Source organism: Camelus bactrianus, chromosome 10 (genome assembly GCF_048773025.1).
Source record: "Camelus bactrianus isolate YW-2024 breed Bactrian camel chromosome 10, ASM4877302v1, whole genome shotgun sequence".
Taxonomy (NCBI): Eukaryota; Metazoa; Chordata; class Mammalia; order Artiodactyla; family Camelidae; genus Camelus; species Camelus bactrianus.
In genome coordinates, this window is record NC_133548.1 from 15087964 (window position 1) to 15109905 (window position 21942).

At 52.8% G+C, this 21942-nt stretch overlaps 1 protein-coding gene across 1 annotated transcript in view; it reads right to left on the reverse strand.

Annotated features, from left to right (window-relative positions):
- The window catches only part of CREB3L1 (cAMP responsive element binding protein 3 like 1), a 33558-nt gene that overhangs the window by 4119 nt on the left and 7497 nt on the right, over nucleotides 1–21942 (reverse strand). Inside the window, exons 2-9 of the mRNA XM_074372109.1 lie at nucleotides 10263–10491; nucleotides 7194–7378; nucleotides 5393–5471; nucleotides 3409–3566; nucleotides 2590–2739; nucleotides 2379–2437; nucleotides 2111–2179; nucleotides 158–257 (exon numbers count right to left, since the gene is read on the reverse strand). Coding sequence (XP_074228210.1) covers nucleotides 158–257; nucleotides 2111–2179; nucleotides 2379–2437; nucleotides 2590–2739; nucleotides 3409–3566; nucleotides 5393–5471; nucleotides 7194–7378; nucleotides 10263–10491 — 1029 coding nt within the window. The remainder of the gene's footprint in view (nucleotides 1–157; nucleotides 258–2110; nucleotides 2180–2378; nucleotides 2438–2589; nucleotides 2740–3408; nucleotides 3567–5392; nucleotides 5472–7193; nucleotides 7379–10262; nucleotides 10492–21942) is intronic.

Consider the following 21942-nt stretch of genomic DNA (forward strand, 5'->3'; position numbering starts at 1 on the left):
CTCTGCTGGAGCCCGTGTACCAGGTGCTAGGATGGTTTACCCCAGGGACACTGCCCACAAAATTGTCAGTCCCTCAGAACTCTGCCTACTCCCCTAGAAAGTCAGCCTGGGGAAGACCCGTCCACCTGTGACCCTCTGGTGAGGGAACAGCACCTACCATGAGGCAGGTCCCAGTCTGGGTGGCAGCCATCTTGTAAGGTCTGGAGATCTTGTTGGTGACCAGAGTCTGGAGTTTCTGCAGCTGCTGGAGCAGGGTCCTGAGGAGGGCACAGCGGTCACCTGCCAGGTTCTGACCCAGCAGGCATCTCTGCCTCCTGGAGCTCTCCCCGGGAGGACCTAGGCTGGCTCCAGACTTGGCTTCCATACCAGGTGCCCATTTCAGTCAAGACAGAAAAGGTCACCTCCTGCTTGGCTCCTCTGTGATGTGGCTGAGGCACCTGGTGCCTGCCTCATGGTGAAGAGCTGGGTGACCCCATGGGAGCTCAAGGGTGCTCTGCGATGCTCCTGGCCAAAGTGGGGATTGGAGGGGGGCCTCCCCCACCTGGGCTGGGGTCACATTCTTTTTCTTACCCTGCATCAGTCATGGCTAAATTGACCTACCCTCCTTTGCATCCACAACACAGTGAGCTGATAAGAAGGGCATGTGTGGTAGCTGTCTGGTACATGGTGAATAGCAAGTGTCCAGTAAATGGTATCTACCATTATTGTGACTTTTGTTGCTGTTTTGGCTTTTATTACAGCACCCGTAACACTTCATTTATTTATGAATTTCCATGTCAGTCTCCTTCGCTAACTGTGGGCCCCCTAAGGGTGAGGACTGGGTCCCTCCCAGTGAGGAATCCTCTCAGTATCCACGGAAGGTGCTCAGACCCTACTGGGTGAACAGATGTTTAATCATCTCTTTCCTCTACCTAGCCTGTCGTTGGGGTTGCAGTTCCCAGAATGCACAGCAGGTGGCAAAATAGCTCCAAGAGCCTGGTCCTATTTTGGGCCAGAGAGGCATCTGGGCCAGAGGTAGAGGGTGAGGGATGAGGGCTCCCGCCCCCTCCTTCCCTGAGTCAGGGGCATTCTCCAGGTCAGTCAGGGGAGTGGCTGGATCCCGCTGGAGAAGCTAGGGGAGAAGGAAGGAAAGAAGGAAAAAGCCTTCTGTTGAGCACCTGCTACATACCAGCTGTTGTTATTTTAATTAACCCCAGCAAATAATTGTTAAAGACCTACTCTGGGCTCAGGGCTGGTCACTATCAAGAATTCAGAATAATAATAAGACAAGAAGAAGAAAAGCTAACGTGACTGGAGCATTCTCAAATGCCAAGGACAGGGTAGGCCCTTCACTTGTGAGGTCTCATCGCATCCTCTGAGACATGGCTTCTATCACCTCCATTTAGACAGAGAAACTGGGGCCCAGAGAGATGTAAACAGTTTTCACCCGATCACAAAAATGGCACCCAGCGTGGTGACTTTATGTGGTTTCTGCATTCCATGTCCTGTGCGGCCTTCTTACTAATATTTCTCAAACTTAATTGTGCACGCGAATCACCGGAGGATCTTGTTGAAATGCAGATTCTGATTCAGCAAGTCTGGGGAAAGTCCTGAGATGCTACATTTCGAACAGGCCCCCAGATGATGCTGTTGCTGCCAGTCTGAGAAACTCACTTTGGGTAGCAAGCATGTCCATTGGTGGTTCTAACCTCAGGGGGAATCAGAATCACCCAGAGGGCTTATTAAAACACAGATCATTGAGCCTGCCCCCTGGAGTTCCTGATTCAATGGGCCTGGCATGACGCCTGAGAATACGCATTTCTAACAAATTCCCAGGGGCTGCTGCTGCTGCCGGTCTGTATCATATCATTTAAGCATCTCACCAGCCTTGTCTGGGGTATAGAGTTATGTGCGGATAAAGAAAGATGGGAAACTGAGGGTCCCAGGCTGCAGAATCCCTGTTTCTGGGGTTCCATCATCTTGAACTCAGTGACCTCTCCTCTTTCCTGTCTCCCAGAGCTAAGACAGAGCCAGGCACTGGCTACAGAAGGGCAGGGGGCCAGGGTGGAGGGGTGGGGGATACAGGGGGCCAGGGCAGGGGGGGATGGGGGATGCAGGTGGCACCACCTACCTGTTGGCATTCTCCAGGGTTTCCACCTTCTTCCACAGTTCATTGTTCTCCGATGTAAATGTCTCCACTCTGTGGGGGCCAAGCAGGCACAGGCTCAGAGGCAGGGCCTAGACTCACTGCTGCCTCCTCCACCCTGCGCACCAGCATCCCACTCCCTGTGCCTCCGCCCCTGGTGCCCTGTGAGAGGGTGCTGGAGCGAGCAGGCCTGGCTGAGGACTGGGACCCAGGCCCCCCACCCCCCAGGTCCCCCAACCGCCAGGCTCCTTACTTCTTTTCTAGACACTCCACGTATTCCTTCTTCTTACGGCGGCTCTCCTGGGCTGAGATCTAGAGGCGGAAGCCCCCAAATGGGAGTTATCAAGCCACATATCCACTTCCTGGGGCTCCCTGATTTCAAGGCTGGCATCACCAAGGGAGCAGAGGCCCCCTGCCCACCAAGAAAGCCTAAGGGCAGGGCCAGGGTCTGGCTAATGCTTTACCTTGTTCTTGATTTTTCTCCGGACCCTCTTCAAGGCCTTTTCCTCAGCTTTGGTGAGGGGAAGTTTGGTGGGGATGGGGTAGCCCTCAGCAATCAGGGTACGCTTCTCTTCCTCCGTCAGGAGCAGCGGCCCTGACGTCCCCTGTAATTTCTGTGGAAAGAGGGGCATGATGGTTAGGGACCAGACAGTCCTGTGTTCAAATATAACCTCTGCCGTTTACTCTTCGGGTGACCTGAGCCAGGCACTCAAATCTCTGAGCCTCAGATTCCTCATCTGGAAAAGGGTGGCTGTGAATTAAATCCAGTAGCATGTGTCAAGTACTTAGGATGTTGCTGACAGCCTGGCATATTAGGCCCTCAGGATACTGTTGGGAGGGGGTGGTCCCTAAATCCCATCCTGGAATCCACAGCCTCAAAGCTTACTCATCCAAGTCCCCTGAAACAGCAACCCCCAGACCCCTTTAGTCTTGGGAGTTTCCACACCCATCCCAGTGGATTCTGAGCCTCCTGAACATTGCTCCTCAAACAGTGCTCCTCGAAGCCAGCCTGGGCTGTCCCCTGGGGGTGAGGAATGTCAAGTTCTAGTCCTGGCTCTGCAATAGTGTGGGATCAGCAGGCCTCTTGGACTTTACCTGATTTCTGTTCACCCCAGGGCACTATGAAAAGCTTCTCACTCCCATCTGCCAGGAAGGTATCTCTGACTCCTGATGGGGGTGGGGATCAGGCTTGGGGCTCCCCAGACCCTCCCTGCCCTATCATGTGCTGAGGTGGATTTACTCAATTCCATGCCTCTAGGGTCAGCCCACCCCCAGCTGCTTACGTGAGGGGCGGTGAGGAGGGGGGAGGTGGAGATGGCTGTGGAGGAGCGGGCCATGGGCCGGATAGGGCTGGAGGGGGGCAGAGAGCGGGGACTCTGCGAGCCGTCACTGTCGCTGCCATGGCTGCTGGGGGGTGTTGGAGGCATCTGTACCAGGTCCTCTGGGGAGAGCAGGAGAAGCCAGGTTAGCAGGGTTGCAGCACAACTCTGGTCACACATCAGGGTTCAGCACAGTGTGGGCCTAAGGTAGCCCTGACTTCTCGAGGGACGGACTGCTGGGGCCTCGACTCCTATAACATCAGAAGGCCCTCTGGTGTGTCAGAAAGACAAGCTGCCATCCCGGAAGACAATTCCTGAGTGCTGCCCCATCTCTGACACCACAGAGGCCTGGCTCCTTTAAGCCTGGTCCTTGATGGAGATATCACAGAGACTGGATTCTTGGTGTCCCTCCCCCATCCCTGACATCACAGGGCTCAGGGTCTTTGAGCTTCCAGCATGGCAGTCCTGGGAGGTGACTGGAGTCTGCCCACAGCGACACTCATGGGGATCAGGCTGGGTAAGCAGCAGCCTCTGTCCTTGTCTTTCCACTGCAAAGTGCTTAGGGTGGCCACTTCCAGCTGCAGGGTACCAGGGAGGTAGGCACTGGGCTTTCAGCAGACCTGCCAGGAGCACTGCTCTCCCCAGTCTCCCCCTCTAAGCTGCCTCTCTGTGGCCACAGCACCAGGAAGATTGACACTCTGCAGGTGGTCAGGAAGAGGCCTGGGCAGAGCCAAGAGGACCAAGGGCCTTTTTGCAGGGAAGACCCCAGAATGGCGCAGAATGACCAGATAATTCCAGGTGTGGAAATTTGGAGCCTACTGAGCCTCAGAGCAGGGCTGAGGCTGGGAGGTGGAACCACGGCATCCTTCCGGCTCCGCCCATGGTGGCCTCCTGCAGGAGTCCTCGCTCCCTTCTTTAGCTCTTCTTTGCCTCTTATGGATGCCATACAGTAAAGATAACTGAACTTGGAATCAGAGAGACCTTGGTTCAAGTCCTGACTGTTGCATTGCCCAACTGTGTGGCCTATAGTTACAGTTACTTAACCTCTCTCAGCCTCACTTTGCTGTTGAAAGGGGGTGAAAGGACTCCCTGCACAGAGTAGTGAGGATGCAATGAGCTAATGTGTGTGAACACACTTTATTGAAGGGCACTCCACAACATAAGGTGTTTCACATTGGTCCCTTTCTACCTCCTGTGAATTCTATCTTCTCTCCGAGGCTGTGAGCAACTTGAAAGTGAAACTTGGGCTTTATTCATCTTTCTAAACCGTGTGGTACTTAGTCCAGGCCTGACCCACAGTAGATGCTTAATCAGTATTTGATGAATTAATGAGGTGAGACTGGAAAGATTAAGCTAGCCCTTTCTCCTTCTGGTCAATCCAAGAAGTTTCCTCTGTTCCCTTCTCCCCTGTCAGGTCTGGAGATGTGCTTCTTTAACCCATAACACTGCTGTATAATTGGTGGTTTGTCTGTGACCCTCACTACTCTGTGATCTACTTGGGCTCAGGGGCTATCTTCTCTCTCTGCATCCTCAGTTCCTGGGACTAAGAGATACCCAATGAACTCTAGTTAGATGGATGGAGGAATGAATAGCTGGATGGACAGACAAATAGATGGATGAATGAATAGAGGGATGGATGGATGATTGGATGAACAGATGGATGGGTGGTTGGATGGATGGATGGATGGATGAACAGATGGCTATAGAGTGGGTTTCAATTAGTGAATGATAGGAGGGGATTGGCATACAGGGTGAGAAGGTGCTGATAATAGTGATGACAGTTGTAGATTGGGTAAGGAGGGGACTGGAGGGATGGAGAACAGACAGGGCAGGGATATTCTGGGGAGAGAGTGGGGATGTTGAGGGAGATGGGTGGACTGGACCAAGGGAGGAGGAATGCGATCTTCCCAAGACTGGAGAGGAAGACTCCTTCTCTGGACACACTTACCTGGTGTCACTTTGAGGAACTGGTTCACCTCCTGGGGCTCTGCTTTGATCACTGGCAGCTGAGTCATCTCTCCCGGGGCCTGAGAAAGAGACAGGTCCAGCTCCATCAGCTGCCCCTGGGGCTGTCCCCACCATGCCATCCGACCTCCCTCCATCCCTGAGGCTGGGGGTCTGCCCTGCAGCATTAATAAAGTATCTGGGCTCAGGGTTCCAGGCACATCCCAGAGCGAAGGAGCAGTTCCTGTGCTTAGAGAAGCCAAGTCAGACCTAAGAGAATGGTGGCCAAGTAGCATAGTGTAGCCCTCAAGCTCAGGGAAGGAGGGCTTCTTGTGGTCTTGAGGCCAGGGCCATCTTTTTGATGGATTTTGACCCTACACTTACTCTGAAGGCCACGCAGGCCTCGGTGGGTGGGTTGCCATGAGGACGAGAGGTCATGTCAGGCAGATTGGAGCTGTTCAATTAATGGTAACAACAGCATAGACAAAGGAGGCTTTCACTGGCTAGGGGCCCAGAGGAAACTCCCTGAGCAGCTGAAGTTTGAAATGGGTCCTGAAGTATAAATAGGAGTATTCCAGATAAAGGATCCGGCAGGATGTAGGTGAGAGGAAAGCATTCCAAGCAGAAGGAAAAGCATCTGCAGAGACACAGAGGCCAGAGAGAGCCCCACTGGCTCTTATGTGGGTCACATGCTCATTACTGCCATACCAACTCCTATTCCTGTGCCTTCCACTAAGGGGTCATGACCTCACTAGGGTGAAAAGTGCGGGCTTCGAGGTCTGGGGGCTGAGTTTGGAATGCAGCTCCGTTGCTTCTGACAGTGTGTTTGGGGGCAAGTTGCTTAACCCCTCAGGCCTCAGATTCCTTCTCTGAGGCATGTGCCCGACTTTCAAAATCCTGGATGCCGCTGCCTCATGCCTTCCTTTCCTGCTATGGCAAGGCCTGAGGAGTCTGAGCCAGTCCTGGAGATTGTCCCAAAAGATCTTCCCCATTTGCAGACAACCCTTATTCTTCAGGTCCCAGTGGAGTAGGGAGGGGCTGACTTTATACATTTTGATCAGGTGAGCCATGTGGCCAGCAGGGGGCAGTGCTAGCCAAACCCTGACTACGGATTTTAACATGCCTCTCCTGTAGTAGGCTCAGGGATAGGAGCTCCTTAGTGGTAATTCATGCTCCCATTTTACAGAGGAGGAAGCTGAGGAAGAAAGAGGGGATGAAACATGCCCAGAGCACAAGTGAGAATGGAGCTGGGACACAGGCAGGGCCTCTTCCAGGCACCTGGGTCTGGGCCTCACATCCCCAGAAGGGTCCTCAGATGTCAGCTTTGGCTCCATAGCCCGAATGCTGTTGTCTATACACTTATGGGATGACGGCTGGCATGACAGTGTGGGTTAAGAATATTAATCTCATGAATATAAACAATTGAAATATGGCAGAATTTTTATATTTCCATTTTGGTTTTTCTTCCTTTTTAAAAATCCTGACACTTCGAGAAATTAAGTGATGTGAACCATCTCCTTCTCTGAAACCCTGGACTGGGCCCCTGATGCCTAGCCCTGCTTAGGTCCCTGAATCTTTCTTCTGCTCACAGTGAGGACCCCAGCTTACTCTGAGGGTGCTGTGGTTTGAGCCCATCCTAGGATGGTGAAGGGGTGGCCCAAAGAGTGGGCAGAGGCCTGGTCTGGGGTCACATTGCTCCCCTTTCATAGAGCCCTGAGGTGCACGGTGCTTTGGAAGGCTCTTCCCATAGAGACCCATCACCCCTCCTCCCTCCCTTAGCCCCTACAAACAGTCCCCAGGCTCACCTGGTGGGGGACGGGCAGCCTGGACAGAGGGCTGAGGCCCAGCAGCGGGGTGGTGGCCATGGCAGCAGCAGCAGCCATGGCCGAGGAGGCAGCCAGAGGGTCCACGGGCAGCTCCGGGCTCTGCTCCTGCTTCACCATGACGGAGCACAGTGTGTGTCCCAGCACCCATGCTCCATGTTCGACGTCTGGGGAAGGGGGCAGGACCCAGGCTCAGGGGACTGACCCTCAGAGCAGAGGGCTCAGCCCCACTCCTGGCCCTTGGGAACTACTCTGGACAGGACAATGGAGAGATGCTAGGCACCAGGAGGCAGGCAGAAAAGGGCAGGAGGGCAATGCTTGTGAGGTGGGAGGGCAGAGAAAGCTGGGGCCAGAAGAGGTGGGGGCATCTTCTTCATTCAGCAGCTTACAGTATGGGCTTGGACAACAGACCTGGACCCCTCCTGAGTGCTGTGTGACTTTAGGCAAGTTGCTAAACCTCTCTGAGCCTTAGCTTCCTCATCTGTAAAAGTATCTGACAAGAAGTCAATGTTCAATAAATGGCAGCTAGTGTGAATACAATTATTTTTATTCAGTAAACGTGCTGAGTGCTGTGCTAGGTGCTAGGGACTTGGTAAGAGACATGAGCATAGTGCAGTTAGAATGCAAAGGGAAGGGGAAAATGGGGTCAGAGTGGCCAGCAGGGGTGACACGGCCTTGGAGGCTGGGCTTGGAGAAGTGACTTTGTCCTAAAGGTACTGGGGGTGGGGGTGGGGGTGGGGTAGGGACTGAAGAGTTTTAAGCATGCTCAGATTTATAATGTTAAAAAAGATCACTCTGCCAGTGTGTGCAGACCGGATTGGCTACAGGTGAGATGGAAGCAGCAAGACCCATAGGAGCTTGTTGAAATTGTCCAGCGAGAGAAGATGAGGCGGGAGCAAAGGCACTGGCAGTGGTGATGTAGAGGAACCAACATACTGGAGACAAATTTAGAGGGAAGAATCCATGGGACCTGATGCCTGGGGGCATGTCGGGGGTCAGGGGTGATGCTCAGGTCTCCCAGGGCAGCGTCCACCTCCTGCCCACCTCGTGGGTCTCCTGGCCTCAGCCTGGGCCACAGGGCTGTCAGGGCATCACCCCTTCTCCTGATGGGTGCCTACCGTCCTCTGCTCCAAGTCAGCCCTGCCTACAGGGGCCCCGACACCTGGTTTTGGTGACCCAGAGGTCTGAGAAGCCAGCATGCAGGGGAAGGGCTGGAGGGACTCTAGCCTTGGGGGAATCCCGCTGTGGGTGGGGAGAGGGGTCAGCGGCTCCCTCATCCCACCTCAGAGGCCAAGCCCCACCCTGCTGGGAGCCTGAGGGCCCCAGATCTGGGCCACAGGCTGCCCCTGGGTTCCAGGAACACCCACAATCTTCCCAAATTACAGGGCCAGCCCACTGGCCTCCGGGAAGCTGCCCCCTGCAAGGGACCCACAGACAAATTGCTCTAAAAATAGAGTTGGGGTGGTGAGGAGTTGCTGGGCTGGGAGGCATTCCACCCCACATGCTGTCCTTCCCCAGGCTGGGGCCTGATGCCTCACCAGGTGACCTCCAGAGGCTTGGCTGAGGTCAGAGCATGTAGGGAAGCTGAGACCTCCCCAGCTACGAGCCCTGGAGACACTTAAAGCCCCAGGAGGTGTCCTTGCCCTCAAGGGGGTGGGTGAGGGTGGGGTACAAAGTCCTGTCTCTGCCCCTGGGGAATCTCAAAGACCCTCAGAAGCAGCTCACACTTCTTGCACGAAGTCCAATTCTAAACTCTAGTTGCGTAGGAACTTGTGTGTTCCTCCCAGCCATCCTAGGGGGTGGCACTGCTAGTCTGCCCACTTAATAGAGGAGAATATTAAAAAACTCATTCAAGACCATTGTCCTCTGAAGGGAAAGCGGAATAAGAACCCTGTTCATGGTTCCATATTCCTAATAGAACTTTGATATGCACAATGAAAATAGCTGCCTATTATTGACAGATGCATTTATAATGGGCTGGGTGCTGAGCTGGGATCTTACGTATATACATTGTTAATCCTTGCCAGAATTCTCAAGATACCTAGTATCTTCATTCTATAACTGAGGGAGCTGAGGCCCCGAGAGGTGAAGCAACTTGTTCAAGATCACACAGCAGGTAGTGGAGGCAGCAGGATGCGCACCAAAGCCAGTACCCCTTTCTGCCCTTTGAGGCTGGCAAATGTGGTGGTGACAAGGGTGTAGGGGCCTCCCCACTCCCAAGTCCATGCCCTGCATTTTACTGTGTGTATGACCTAAACAATTCAACTTTCCTGTAGTCTCATTTTCCTTATTGGACAAATGGGGATTATGATCAAAGTGATTTTGACCTCACCTGTGAGTTATGAGAAATAAATGAGATAATTAACATGAAGGTACTTTGTAAACTGGAGAGTGTGATAGAAATGTTTATTGTTACTCCCATTTGTAGATGAAGAAACAAGAGATGTGTCCACAATCACCCAGCCCAATATGCTGGAGCCAGCACCACGTGTATCTGAGGAAATGCCCAAAGAGACCATTTCTAGGTGGGGCACAGCCTGGAGTTCCCGAATGTTGATCACCTGCGAGGAAAGACCCAAAGGGCAAAGAGCTGAGGGAGAAGAGAGCTTTAGAGAACCTGACCTTCGGGAATGAAAGTCGGGTGCAGGCATCTCTCCTAGGTAACATCTCAGAGGACATCACCGTACGAAGAGGTGGTAAGGTTCCAGAGCCTTGGTACCTTGCCCACATTTATTGTGTAGTCCATCCTCCCCCAAGCTGTTTCATCTAAGTCTGCTTCTCAGACCTAAGAAGGCTGGATTCTCCCCACAGGGTTTCTGATCCAGCAGGTCTGTGAGGGACTTGAGAATCTGCATTTCTAACAAATTCCCGGGTGCTACTGCTGGTCTGGGAACCACCCTTTGCACATCACTGACCTAAGACCCTCTGGACAAGGGCCCATCTGGGTTTGATCTGAGGGAGAACAAAAAGGCAGGGGGCAGCCTCCCCTGAGAGGTGGATGTGGGTGGCTCCTCTGGGTCTGGTGTCCTGGGCCTCGCCACCCCTTCTTACCTTGGGTGGTATCCTCCATCTTGATGGGCACGATGGGGCTCTGAGGTGCTGAGTCACCGCTCAGGGAGTAGCTGTGCTCAGCCTGGATGCCCGGTGTGGGGGAGTCCAGTTCCATGTCCAGTAGAGGGCTCTTCTCGTCCAGCACAGGGTCATCAAAGAAACTGCTGAACAGGTCATTGGAGAAGTCTTCCATGTTCTCTGTGAAGTGGTCCAGGTGCTCAGGGAAGTGCTAGGGAAGGAGGAGGGGAGAGGAGGGAGTCAGCTTATCCTAGAAAGGGGGTGTGGATGCTGCTACAGTGGTGCCACCAGCCCTGCCACCACCAACGCCGTCCCTGCAACTTCCCCATTACTCTCCCTGCCATAATTAATACCACCACTGCCACCAACTTCCCCATTGCCCACATCACCATACCAACTGTTATCATTTCCATCATTACTGTTACCCCAGCATCACATCACAGCTACTATCACCTCCACCACCATCTCTAGCCTCGCCATCAGTATCCTGCAGAGTGAGCTGTGGATGGTGTGTAAGAATCCAGGCAACAGGACACAGGGCTTTAGTTCTGTCTCTGTGACCTTGGTCAAATCACTTAGATTGCCCAAGTCTGTTTCTCAGTCCACCTTGTTTCCTTCGTGGGAAGACTAAGCACTAAAAGAATACCTGTATCAATGGCAGCAAGTTTGCACTCCAAAGGCAATATCAGTGATTTTCGTATTATCTTTTGCTGGAATGCAAGGTGATGGAATTATCCAGGACTCTGCTCCCCTCACTAGCACAGTCCGCACTTGTCCTCCGGTCTCCAGGGTCTCCCTTTTCCCCGGCATTCTTTATTCTAAAAGATTAGGCTCTAGAGTCATATTATTTGGATTCAAATCCTGGTCTTGATGCTCCTAGCTATGACTAAGTGCTCTCAAAGTGTGGGGGTGACTCATTAATGGGTTGTGAAATCAATTTCGCAGGTCACGACCAGAATTTAAGAAAAAAGAAAACAGAACAAAACAGAATAGAGTAATATCAGAGCGCACGGCACATAGGGAAGTGAAATAACCTGGTAAATTTTTTAGCTCAGTTATGTGTTTGTGTGTATCTGTGTGCTTGGGAAGGGTGTAAAGTATATTTCCCAGAAACAAAACAGTCTGAAAAATACTGGTCTCAGTGATCCTGGGAAAGTTAATTAACATCTTTATGTTTCATTTCCTCCTCTGTACGGGGTGGTGGGGGATGATGATATTTCCTATCCACAAGGATTACTATGAGGATTAAACAAGTTAATACATGTAAAGCACTTACAATAGTCCCTGGTACATAGTAATTACTCAACAAACCTCTTATTATTAATAAAGTATCCAATGGCTGGTACATAGTGGGTGCTTGTTTTCTCTCTCTAAAGAATTCTAAATCTGTAAGGAAATGTTACTATTATTCATTCATTATTTACTGACTGAATGACTTTGCTAGTGGGTTGGAAGAGATGGTGGAGGGGTTTGCTTCCGGCTCTGGGGTCCCCTCTGGTGAGTGGGTAAGGTCTGGCTTCCTGGGTCCGGAGTTGTTGACTTTCTGGCCCAGAATACTCAGAGCCTGTCCCTGTCCAGAAGGCATGAGCAGAAAAGCCCTCTGTCTGAGAATAAGGTTCAGAGCCACCCGAGCATCTTTCTATGAGGGTAAGGGGATGATCACATGCTCTGGAGTAACATAGACTTGCTTTTGACTCCTAGCTCACTCCTTGCTAAGTTACTTCACTTTTCTGGGCCTCAGTTTCCTCATTTGTAAGGGGGAAATAAAAGTTCCCACTTCATAGTGTTGTCATGAGGATCAAATATTTGCTAGGTGCTTAATACCTCATAGGATTATTCAGATGAAGTGAGGAAATACATATAACATGTGTATACATATAACATACATATACATATAACACTGAGAACATTGCCTAGTATGTAGTGACTGAATTGTTGGCCATTGTTATGCAAAGCCTAACTCTGGGCCTGAGGTGAACTGAGCTTGAAGCTAATGTGGGGAGGTGGCTTGGTCCTCCGCCTAGAACAAAGCACAGATCAGAGAATCCAGGATAAAATGAGTTCAGAAACCCATCGACCTAACTACTCTCTCTTTTTCCCAGTTTGCCAGAACTTACTACCAATAGCTGGCATTTTTCTTGTTTATGGTTTTAACTTTCCAAAGTGCTTTCATATGCATTGTCTTATTTAATCTTCACAATTACCTAAGGAGACAAGGAAGTTGCATATTCGCATTTGACAGATAGGGAAACTGAGGCCCAGGGAGCCAAGGAGAACAGGGACAAGTCCACAGCCAGTCATCACCCAGTCCTCCCAGCAGATATTCCCCTGATCAGGAATAAACTCCCTGAGGTAGGGTCTGGATCTTGTTCACCTGCTGGGTCCCAGCCCCTGGTGCATGACACTCAACAATTATTGGTGGAGCGACCTGGCCTTGTACCCCACAGGGCAATGCCATCAGCATGTCAATGGTCCATCAATGCCTGGGGTGATGCAGTACCAGGAAGTCAGAGGCCTCAGCAGAACTAGTCTCTAAAAATAACCGTGATCCCAGCTGAAGGCCATTTACAGGGTGCAATGCCCCCCAACCACACAGCCTGGGCTCTGCTAGCCACAGCCTCAGCAGAGTCTGGGCTGGCCAGCCCAGCTGGGGGTGCTCTCTCTCTCTCTCTCTCAGGGTCTCTCCAAGGCCTAGTGTGGGGCCCAGAGTGAAGGGGTTGCAAAGAGTCCAGTGAGTCAGCTGCTAAGGTATTTCTCCAGCAGCTGCTTCTCAGGCGATAAGTGTTTGCCAATCCCTTTCCCGGGGCCTGGGAGAGGATAGAAGTTTCCTCTAGTCTGGATCGGGGTCTCTAAAGGACTTGGCTCCAGGCAGATGAGCCAGGTCCTTCTCAGAGACCCCTGGTGGGGTGCCCATAGGAACCTGCTGAGGGAGCTCAGTTGGCCCCTCTTTGTGAGCAGCCCCCACCCCACCTGCTGGAAACCAGAGCCAAGGCCCAGCAGGACAGAGCCTCCAGTTGGTGGGAGCCAAGTGGAAGGGGAGGGCAGCCAAGGGGCAGGCAGGGTGGGGGTGGGGGACACTCAAAGAACCCAGTTCTTCTTGCTAGGGGCTTCCCTGTGTGCTGGGTGGACCTCTGGTGGCAACAGTAGGTATGTCCCATCACCCCCAGGCCCACCTCCTGCTCAGGGAGCATGCCAGAGGGCCTCTCTTTATAGAGATTTGTAGCCCTGCTTCTATCTGACGCCTGGTCTCCCAGAGCAGCTCAGTTATGGTTGGTTTAGACCATCAATTTAGAGGCAAAAGGGACCTGAGAAAGGCCATGGTCCACACCCCATCCTCCCCATTTGCTAATGAGGAAACTGAGGTCCAGAGAGGGAAAGCCACCTATGAGTGTCACACAGTGAGTTGGTGATGTTGAGGGAGGGGCTCTCTGCAGCTCTGGGGCTGCAGAGGAATGTGGAGCAACTTCTTTCTGTCCTCTCTTCTTCCTCTACCCCACCCCCACCCCTGGAAAGCCCACTCTGGAGATCTCAGGCCTCCTCAACTCCAGCAGAGTCCCTTGTTCCACCCCACAACCCCTCAAAACCACACTCAGCTCTTCCTCCAGTTCTCACAGAAAAAGTTAAGGTTTCAGGCTATCCGATGGAAATTATTGGGGATGGGAGGCAGGATTCTATAAGCGGCAGGGAATCGTGGTCAACGTTCTGAGGCGGAAAGGGTTCTACTGGGGGTGAGCGTTCTGTGGGGGTGCCTTTTCAGGCAACTGGGGTGGGAAGCCAGAGAAGGAATTATGATTTGTTTCCCTCCTTGTTAAAGACTTTTTCCTACAGTCTTGCCAACATAAGCTCCTTCTCGGCTGCCACGCGCAGCCGGCGCCGGCTCCACTCTCTTGGACCAAAGGTCCTGAGCTCTCAGGCTCGCAGCCCCGAGCACCACTTCCCCTAAGCAGCTTCTCCTCCTGGAGCCGGATCTCAGTCACCGGCCCTTTAAATTTAAAGAAGGACGGGGTCCTGCCTGCCGAATGAAGCCCAAGAGGTTAACACCAGCGCCCTGGGGGCCGCCCCGCGCCAGAATCCGGCCTGCTCATTGGTCGGATCCGCGGAGCTCGTGGCCAGTGGGAGGAGGCTGCGAGAAGCCAGCCGCAAGAGCCGCGGGGCGGGAGCCGGAGGAGCGCCGAGCTCGCGCTGGGGAGGGTGTGCCGTCTTGACAGACGGAGCGGGCACGGAAAGGGCAGAGTGTACCGGGCTTGGCCTTGTGTCCCTTTCTGCACCTGGGCCAGAGGCAGAAATGGCCTTTTTGAGCTTCCAGGTGGGCCTGGCAGTCCCATGGTGATTTAAAGTCTTTTATTAGTTGCGTGGCCCTGACCCCGCAGGTTAAGTGGAGAGGGAGGGTCTCCTCAGATATTCCCAGCTCGAAGGCGAGGCCCGGCCCCAATTCTTAACGTCCCTTCGCGGCTCGTCCAGCTCAGCTCCTTCCTCCCCTCCTCGAATAATCCTACCTTAGGGCGCAATGATGGGGCAGCCGGGGTCTCTGCCCCTGGCAGAGGGAGGCGGGACATTGCTGGGCGGCAATAGGGCCTCTGAAGCTCCTCTCAGTTCTACTTCCCTGATTCCTCCTTGGAGGTCAATGTGGAGAGAGGGAAAAGCGCTGGGGGCGCGGCTGTCAGCTGAGGGTGTGTGTGGGAAAGGGGTTCTCCCCACCTGCCGCAGCCTCAGAGCGCCCCCTTCCCTCAGGCTGCTAGCCGCTCAGAGCCTGCACCCCCATCCCTGGCTTCTGCCCCTCCCCCGGTCCAGGCTGATTCAGTCTGTCTTTGGGGAAAAGAGGGAGGAAACCGGAGTGGGTCCAGGCTGAGCTGTGGGATAAGGAGTGGGGGGAATGCCGAGCCCGGACATTCCTTCCGAGAGAGTGAGCTCTGGGAGAGTTGGGAGGAGAGTCCTCTCACATTTCCCCCTTCCCCTCCCCCGCAGGCTGCCCCCCCCCACCCCCCAACTGACCCATACATTCCGGGACGGTTACTTGCCTCGTGGTCACTAGAAAATTGCCCCCATTTCAAGCTGAAGGGCCACCAGTCTGAGTCACTGCTGTGCCCTGAGTATGTGTGTATGTGTAAGGGGGGGAGGGGGAGGGTCAACAGAGAACGGGGTGGGGGGGCTGGGGAAGGGAGGTGGGCCCCTGGGTACCCAGTTGTCAGACAGGCCTTTCCTGTCCTTAAGCATCACCATCCCGACATTTGGGGGGGAAGATCCAGGCATCTTCCCAGAGCTAGGCTTGAAGGCTGTCCTGTGAAGGAAAAAAGGCCCTGGACTCAAACTCAGGAGGCCCCAGTTGGAGATCCAGCTGTTCTCTGAGACCTGGGCAGGGGCAGGTGGTGCCTCCTTTCCAGGCCTGTTTCCTCATCCATTATAGTCTGTGTTCCTACTGAGGCAGGGGCGGCAGGCACAGGGTGAAGTGGACTAGTCCTCAGAAAGTGGGCTCTTTTCCTCTGCCCTGGCCTCTCTGGGGACTGCAAAGAGACAGGAGCCAGTTTTCCCCATCCCTGGAGCCAGCCCCTCCCTGATCCTTCCTGGCAGGGCATGGGGGTGAAGGGGAGCACATTGTTCCAACCTCCAACCTCACTCTCATCCCCCATTCCCCACAGGCCCGGGCAAGGCGGCTGCTGAGGTTTCATATTTTCCCCCTACCGAACTCTTTACCACAGAGCCCAAGTCCAAATAAGCAGAAATGCTTCCGTGTGTGTGCGCGTGCGCACATGTGCGTGCGCATGTATGCACACGCTATACAGATGTGGGCTCTGAGGTTCCTTCTTACACAGGGAAACATCACATCTCTGACACCACACAATGTGAGATCCCCGCCCCATGGACACATTCAGATGGTTCCATACACAGCCTGGCACAGGTGCTGTTGTGCATATACACTCTCCTGGGCTCACACAGGCTGACACTGGCAGGCGCTAACACAGACCCAACAAGAACACACTCCTCAGATGTGATTAGATAGACACAGACACTCATGGGCACACACATACGTGCAGTCACCCCAGACACAGTCACGGTCACAGACACGGTCATGCACACTCTCACATGAACATACACAACATATCACAACAAACATCACAGAACTGACTGCTGACTGTGCCAAGCCACATGCCTGAGTCATATGACCCCCAGCGAGGGAGCGCTAGGAGTCCCAGGCTCGCCTGGGGCTGAGACAATGAGGGCTGGGACTAGAGGACTGGGCACCACAGGGAAGGAGCTTTTCTGTGCCTGTGTTCTGGAGAAGAGAAGGGAGAGAGGAAAGGGTAGGCTGGCACCCACCACAGGCTGGTTCTCTGCAGAGCAGGGTCTACATTCTCTGCAGCCCCCAACCCTGTTAGTCTGGCCCTGTAGTTCCCCCTCCCAAAACTGTGGTAACCCTTCCCTGGCCAGGCCACAGGTCCCTCAAGAAAGTAGAGAGCAGGCCTGCAGCTTCCCGGCCAGCCCCTGGCATCTTCTGACCCATGTGCTGTGGCCCAACCCTGGGGTGGGTGCCAGGTACCGTCTGGGCAGGAAGAAGTGATGGCAGTTAGTGCCGCCGCCCAGGGCTAGGATTAGCTGTGACTGGCACTACTGAGGGCACAGCAGCCCACGGTCTGGCTGCTGGAGATGTTGGTCCATAGGCAGTGGCCAGAGGATCCCTGTGGGACAACTCAGGACACTGGAGACTAAGTGCCAGGGCTGGCGCTGGGGCCCTCTGGAGAATAAGGGCATCAAATCCCATCCATTTACTCATCACTCATGTATTTGTTCAGTGTTTCCTGAGGACCTACTGTGTGCCCAACCCTGTGGATACAGAGATGAACAAAGCCCAGTTCCTCCTCACAAAAGGCGTTTTGACTAGTGATGTGACCACCCATTTATGAAGGTAGGTCCAAGGCTTGAACTCTGATCTGTCTCCAGAACATTCTCCACCTTGCATCAAGAGGGATCTTCTAACACAAATATGACTATGTGACTCCCCTGCTCAGTATCTACTGATGACTCCCTACTGCCCTGAGGATAGTTTCCAAGTTCCTTGGTATAGTGGAAAATGATCCAGCCATGTTGCTGCTATGTCATACTGTGTCCAGTTCTCATCTGTGTCTCCAAAGCCTAGCACTGGTCCCAGCACATGGTAGGTGCTCAGATGTTTGCTGAATGACTGACTGACTGAATGAGTGGGTGAATGAAGGAATGTGCCAATGAGCAAATGGACTGAGGCCTTTTTTTCTGTAGCTGAGCCTCCAGGAATGACTGCCCTGAATTCCGCTTGGATGCCAGCTTGCTCCTGCTCCAGGCAGAGTTTCCATGAGGCTGGATGCCTTCCCTCGGCTCCTCCCTAGTGGGGCCTGTTGTACCCATTTTCCAGGTTGTTCTTCCCTGGGGCCTTTTTGCTCTTAAGCCCCAGCCAGACTAGGTACTCGGGGACCACAGCCTCTGACTCAGGGCTGGAGGGACTGTCCCCAGGCTTAGGCCAGGCCCAAGAGTATAAACAGAGCCCAGTGGCCAACCGGCCAAGCTGCTCTCCCAGCCCCTGGCCAGCTGGAAGGCCATCCTGGGCTGGAGCCTGCCACCAGGCTCTGGCTGGAATTCCCTTGGCCTCTTCCCTCTCCTCTGTGCACTCAGCATTTGGCCTCTGGCTTCCTCAGCGGTCCCGGCCTGTCTGAGTTGTCCTCAGGTTTTATTTTTGGAAGAAGTCGCATTCTCTCTCCTTATTTACTCTCTTCCTTCAGGGAAGGTGTGGGACCCCTGGGCTCGGCTGGGGATCAGGCTGTGACTCCAGCCCCTGGGGTCTGGACTTCTCTGAGGTTCCAAGGGAGGGGACCTCCAAAGATTCCTGACCCATCTGATGCTTCAAAGCCAGCTGCCTCTGCCTTCCTTCCCCCACCCAGTGTGTGACTAATGCCTGCCCCTGTCCTTCTTGAAGAGCCCCACAATAGCCAAGAGAAATCATTACAATTTTAGAGCTGAAAGGAATTCTGGTGTCATTAGGTCCATCCCCTTTTACTTGTAGAGGCAATGTAGTTCAATGGTTGTGAGCAAGAGAGGCAGACAGACCCTGTTCTAATCCTGCCTCTGATACCTACTGTGTAGCCTTGGGCAAGTTACTTAAGCTCTCTGAACCTCCATCTCAGCTATAAAATAGGCTTACTAATATCTACCCAACCTGTGTGGTTGCTGTGAGAATTAAGTGAGATAACATTTGTAAAGTGCTTTGTATGATGTAGGACATGTAGAAGTCTCTCTTCAAATGTAACTACTACTACTACTACTACTACTACTGTATTTTTTTTTACAGAAAAGAAAACTGAGAGCCAGGGAAGGGAGTGGACTTGCCCAGGATCACACAGCTCAAGGTAAGCTATTCCCAGAGTTCTTCCTCTGTCTCTATTTCCCTTCCAAGGAGACGGGAGGAGGCAGGCATCAGCCCAAAGGAGGAATCTCCTTTAGTCAGTCGCATGGGCAAACCCCTGGGTCTTCCATGTCTGCCTCCTGCATCAGGCTCCAGCCTGCTCTGACTCAGCCATTTCCTCCACTGCTGCAGAGGCTTATTTCTTGCTCACTGGGGGTGAGAAGTCCAGGGTAGAGACCCCAGCACTCAGCCCCAAGGTGGACCCCAGGCCAGTGAGACTCTGCAAGGAGGGGGGAATGCTGGGTCCTGACATCACAGAGAGGAGAAGCTGGAGCCACAGCCATGCAGGCCAGCTGGGGCCCTTCCAGCACATCCAGATGTCTCAGGAATGTGCTGAGCTGGGAACTACCTCTCTCCTTCCCTCACCACCCCCAACCCCTCATCCCCTCAGATGCTTGCTCAAGCTCTGCCTCTGCCCCACCCCCTACCCTTCCAACTTCATCTCTCCCTGGGAGGGCCTTGTGTCCACTGTCCCTCTGATACCTTGCTACAGTTCAGCTCCCTCTCAGACCTCTGAAGGGGTCACTGAAGCCAAGAGCTCTTCCCCTTCCACAGACCCCATGGGCTGATCATGAAGGGTGGGGGGAGATGGAAGCCTGAGCTAACTGGGAGGGGAAAGTTCTGAGCAGATAGTGCATGCCAGATCCCAAATGTGGAACTGATTTGCAGCCCTGGGAGAGAAAGGGGTAAGGCTGTGGAATGGTAGAGGGTTGGGCCTCTTCTCCTGGAGGATGATGAAAGGGGCTCTGGATATCTTGTCCCAGCTGATGGGTTGTGAGGTTCCAGGCTGGGCTGGGCTCAGAGTGAGGGCTCAGATCCTTCTAGGCCTCTGGAGTCAATAGGGTCATGCTTTGCTTGGTAGTGGACAGTCCTGTGCTGCATGAGGGGGTGAGGGAACCTCATTAGGGCCTGGGGTTTGGGCCAGGAGGCAGGACATGGTTCAGACCAGAGCTCTCAACCCCAAAGAGGGACAGCTTGTCCCTCTGCAAGGGTGGAGTTGCTTTGGGCGTCCCAAGGCCAGCCTGGCCCCGAGTGCTGGGGTTGAAAGAGCCAGAAGGGAATTGGAACTCCAGGCCCAGTGTGAGAGTCACTGGAAATCAGAAAAGGGAAAGGACCAGGGTCAGCTGCTGCCACTGGCTGCTCTCTTGGGGGAGAGGTCCTGGTCATCCTGACAGGCTGGCAGCTCGGATACCCTAATGGATTCTAGATCTCCTAGCAGAGAGACAGTTCAGATGAGCTGGGACCACCACCTTGTCCAGCTCAGAACTATCACTGGCTCCCTCCTACCTGCTAAAAAACTCCCAGCTCCTAAGCACAGCATTCAGGGTCTGTCACAACTGATTTCAGCTTCCCACTAGAGCTGGAACCCCTCATCTTTCCATTCCCTTTAGCCTGTTGGATGACTGCTCCCAGCTCCTTAGACCTGCTGCCTTCTTCATGGCTGCAGGGCCTTTGCTTGTACCATTCCCTGTGCCTGGAAGGCCTTTGCCCTTTATCTCCTTATTCTAACTCCTGTCATCCTTTAAGGCCCAATTCAAAGGCCGCTTCCTCAAAGAAGCCTTCTTTGACCACCCAGCTGGAAGAGTCCTCTCCACCTTATACCACCGTAGCATTTATAGATGGTTAGGTCACTGGTTAATACCATGCCTTAATCTCTAATTATCCCCACAAGAGGACTCATCTCTCCTTATAAACGTTAACCACCTTGAAGATAGGATATAGGATGGATTTCATCCTTTAGCCATCTGCAGGGCCTTATATAGGGCCTGGCATATAGTATACCTCATGGTAATGATCATAATAATAGCTAACATTTATATACCAGGCACTGTTCTAGCTCATTCCATGTAGTATCTCATTTAAGTTTCAGAAGAGAAGGTATATACTATTAGTACTGCCATTTACTGGCTGAGGAAACTGAGGCACAGAGAAGTTAAGTAGCTTACCCAGTTCATTCAGTTAGCAAGTGATTGAGCCAGGATTTGTTGAAAGAACATCCAGAGTTGACCCATCCCAGGACCTAGTATAGGGCCAGATATAAAATATGGGCCCCTGTTCCATGCCTTGGGTCCTCACCTGGGGCCCTGGGTTTGCTCATCCTTGGCCAGCCCTCTCCTGATGCTCAGAAAGACAGAACCCTTAGAAGGTGGCTGGGGTCTTTTGCCTTTACCCAAAGAAAACAGACTTTCAGCTCCAGAGAGGCCAAATAGATAGGCAAATAAAATCCCTATGATCAGGGCTCAGCAAAGGGACTGTCCAATGCTGGGGACCTTCCTTTCAGGCAATGACAACAACAGTCAGAATAAAAATAGCAGCAACAACTACTGTTTATAGAAGTGCTTACCGTGTGCCTTACACTGTGCTAGGTTCTCTGCAAGGGTTCTCTCTCTTTTTTTCTCCAATTTTTTTGGGGGGAGGTAGTTAGGTTTATTTATTTATTATTTTAATGGAGGTACTGGGGATTCAACTCAGGACCTCCTGCATGCTAAGCATGTACTCTAACCACTGAACCATGCCCTCCCCACAAGGGTTCTCTAATTGAATCCTTGTAAGAACCCATGTACTATGGTCATCCTCACTTTATGGATGAGGAAAATGAGCTCAGAGAGGTTAAGGCACCTGTCCAAGCTCACACAGATGACAAGTGGTGAGAGCCATTTGCTCCCATGTCTGGGCGGGGCTAAAGCTGGCCACTGATGGTCACCCCCCCTCCCACCTTAAGTATGACTTGGCTCCCCAGGGCTTGTCGAGGTATCTGTCATCTGGCCTGTAAATTTGCTGTATGGCCAGGTGGGGTCTGGGAGTAGGCACCAGGTCTCAGAATTCCTATTCAGAATCTGCCCAGTGGGAGTGGATTTAGAGTCTAGAGCTCAACTTTTCCACAACCTTATGCAGCGTTGAGCATCCAGGATATTGAGATCTGGGTAGTGAGTACCCAGGTATCCATTTTATTATGCTTTGTAATTCATATACATGCATTATATATATTCTTTTATGTGCACAATATATTTCATAATAGAAAAGGCCATCATGATAGAGTGAAAGGTAGATGTGAGATTTAGGTTAAGATTCACTATTTGATAGATAAATAAAATCCACTTAAAAAAAGAAAATTCCCCTCAAAGCTGGGAGTGTGGAAGAGTCCTTTCTCCCATTTTCCATCCACCCACCCATTCATCCATCCATCACCCCTCCTCACTCCTTCCCTCTTTCCTTCCATCTATTCAATAAGTA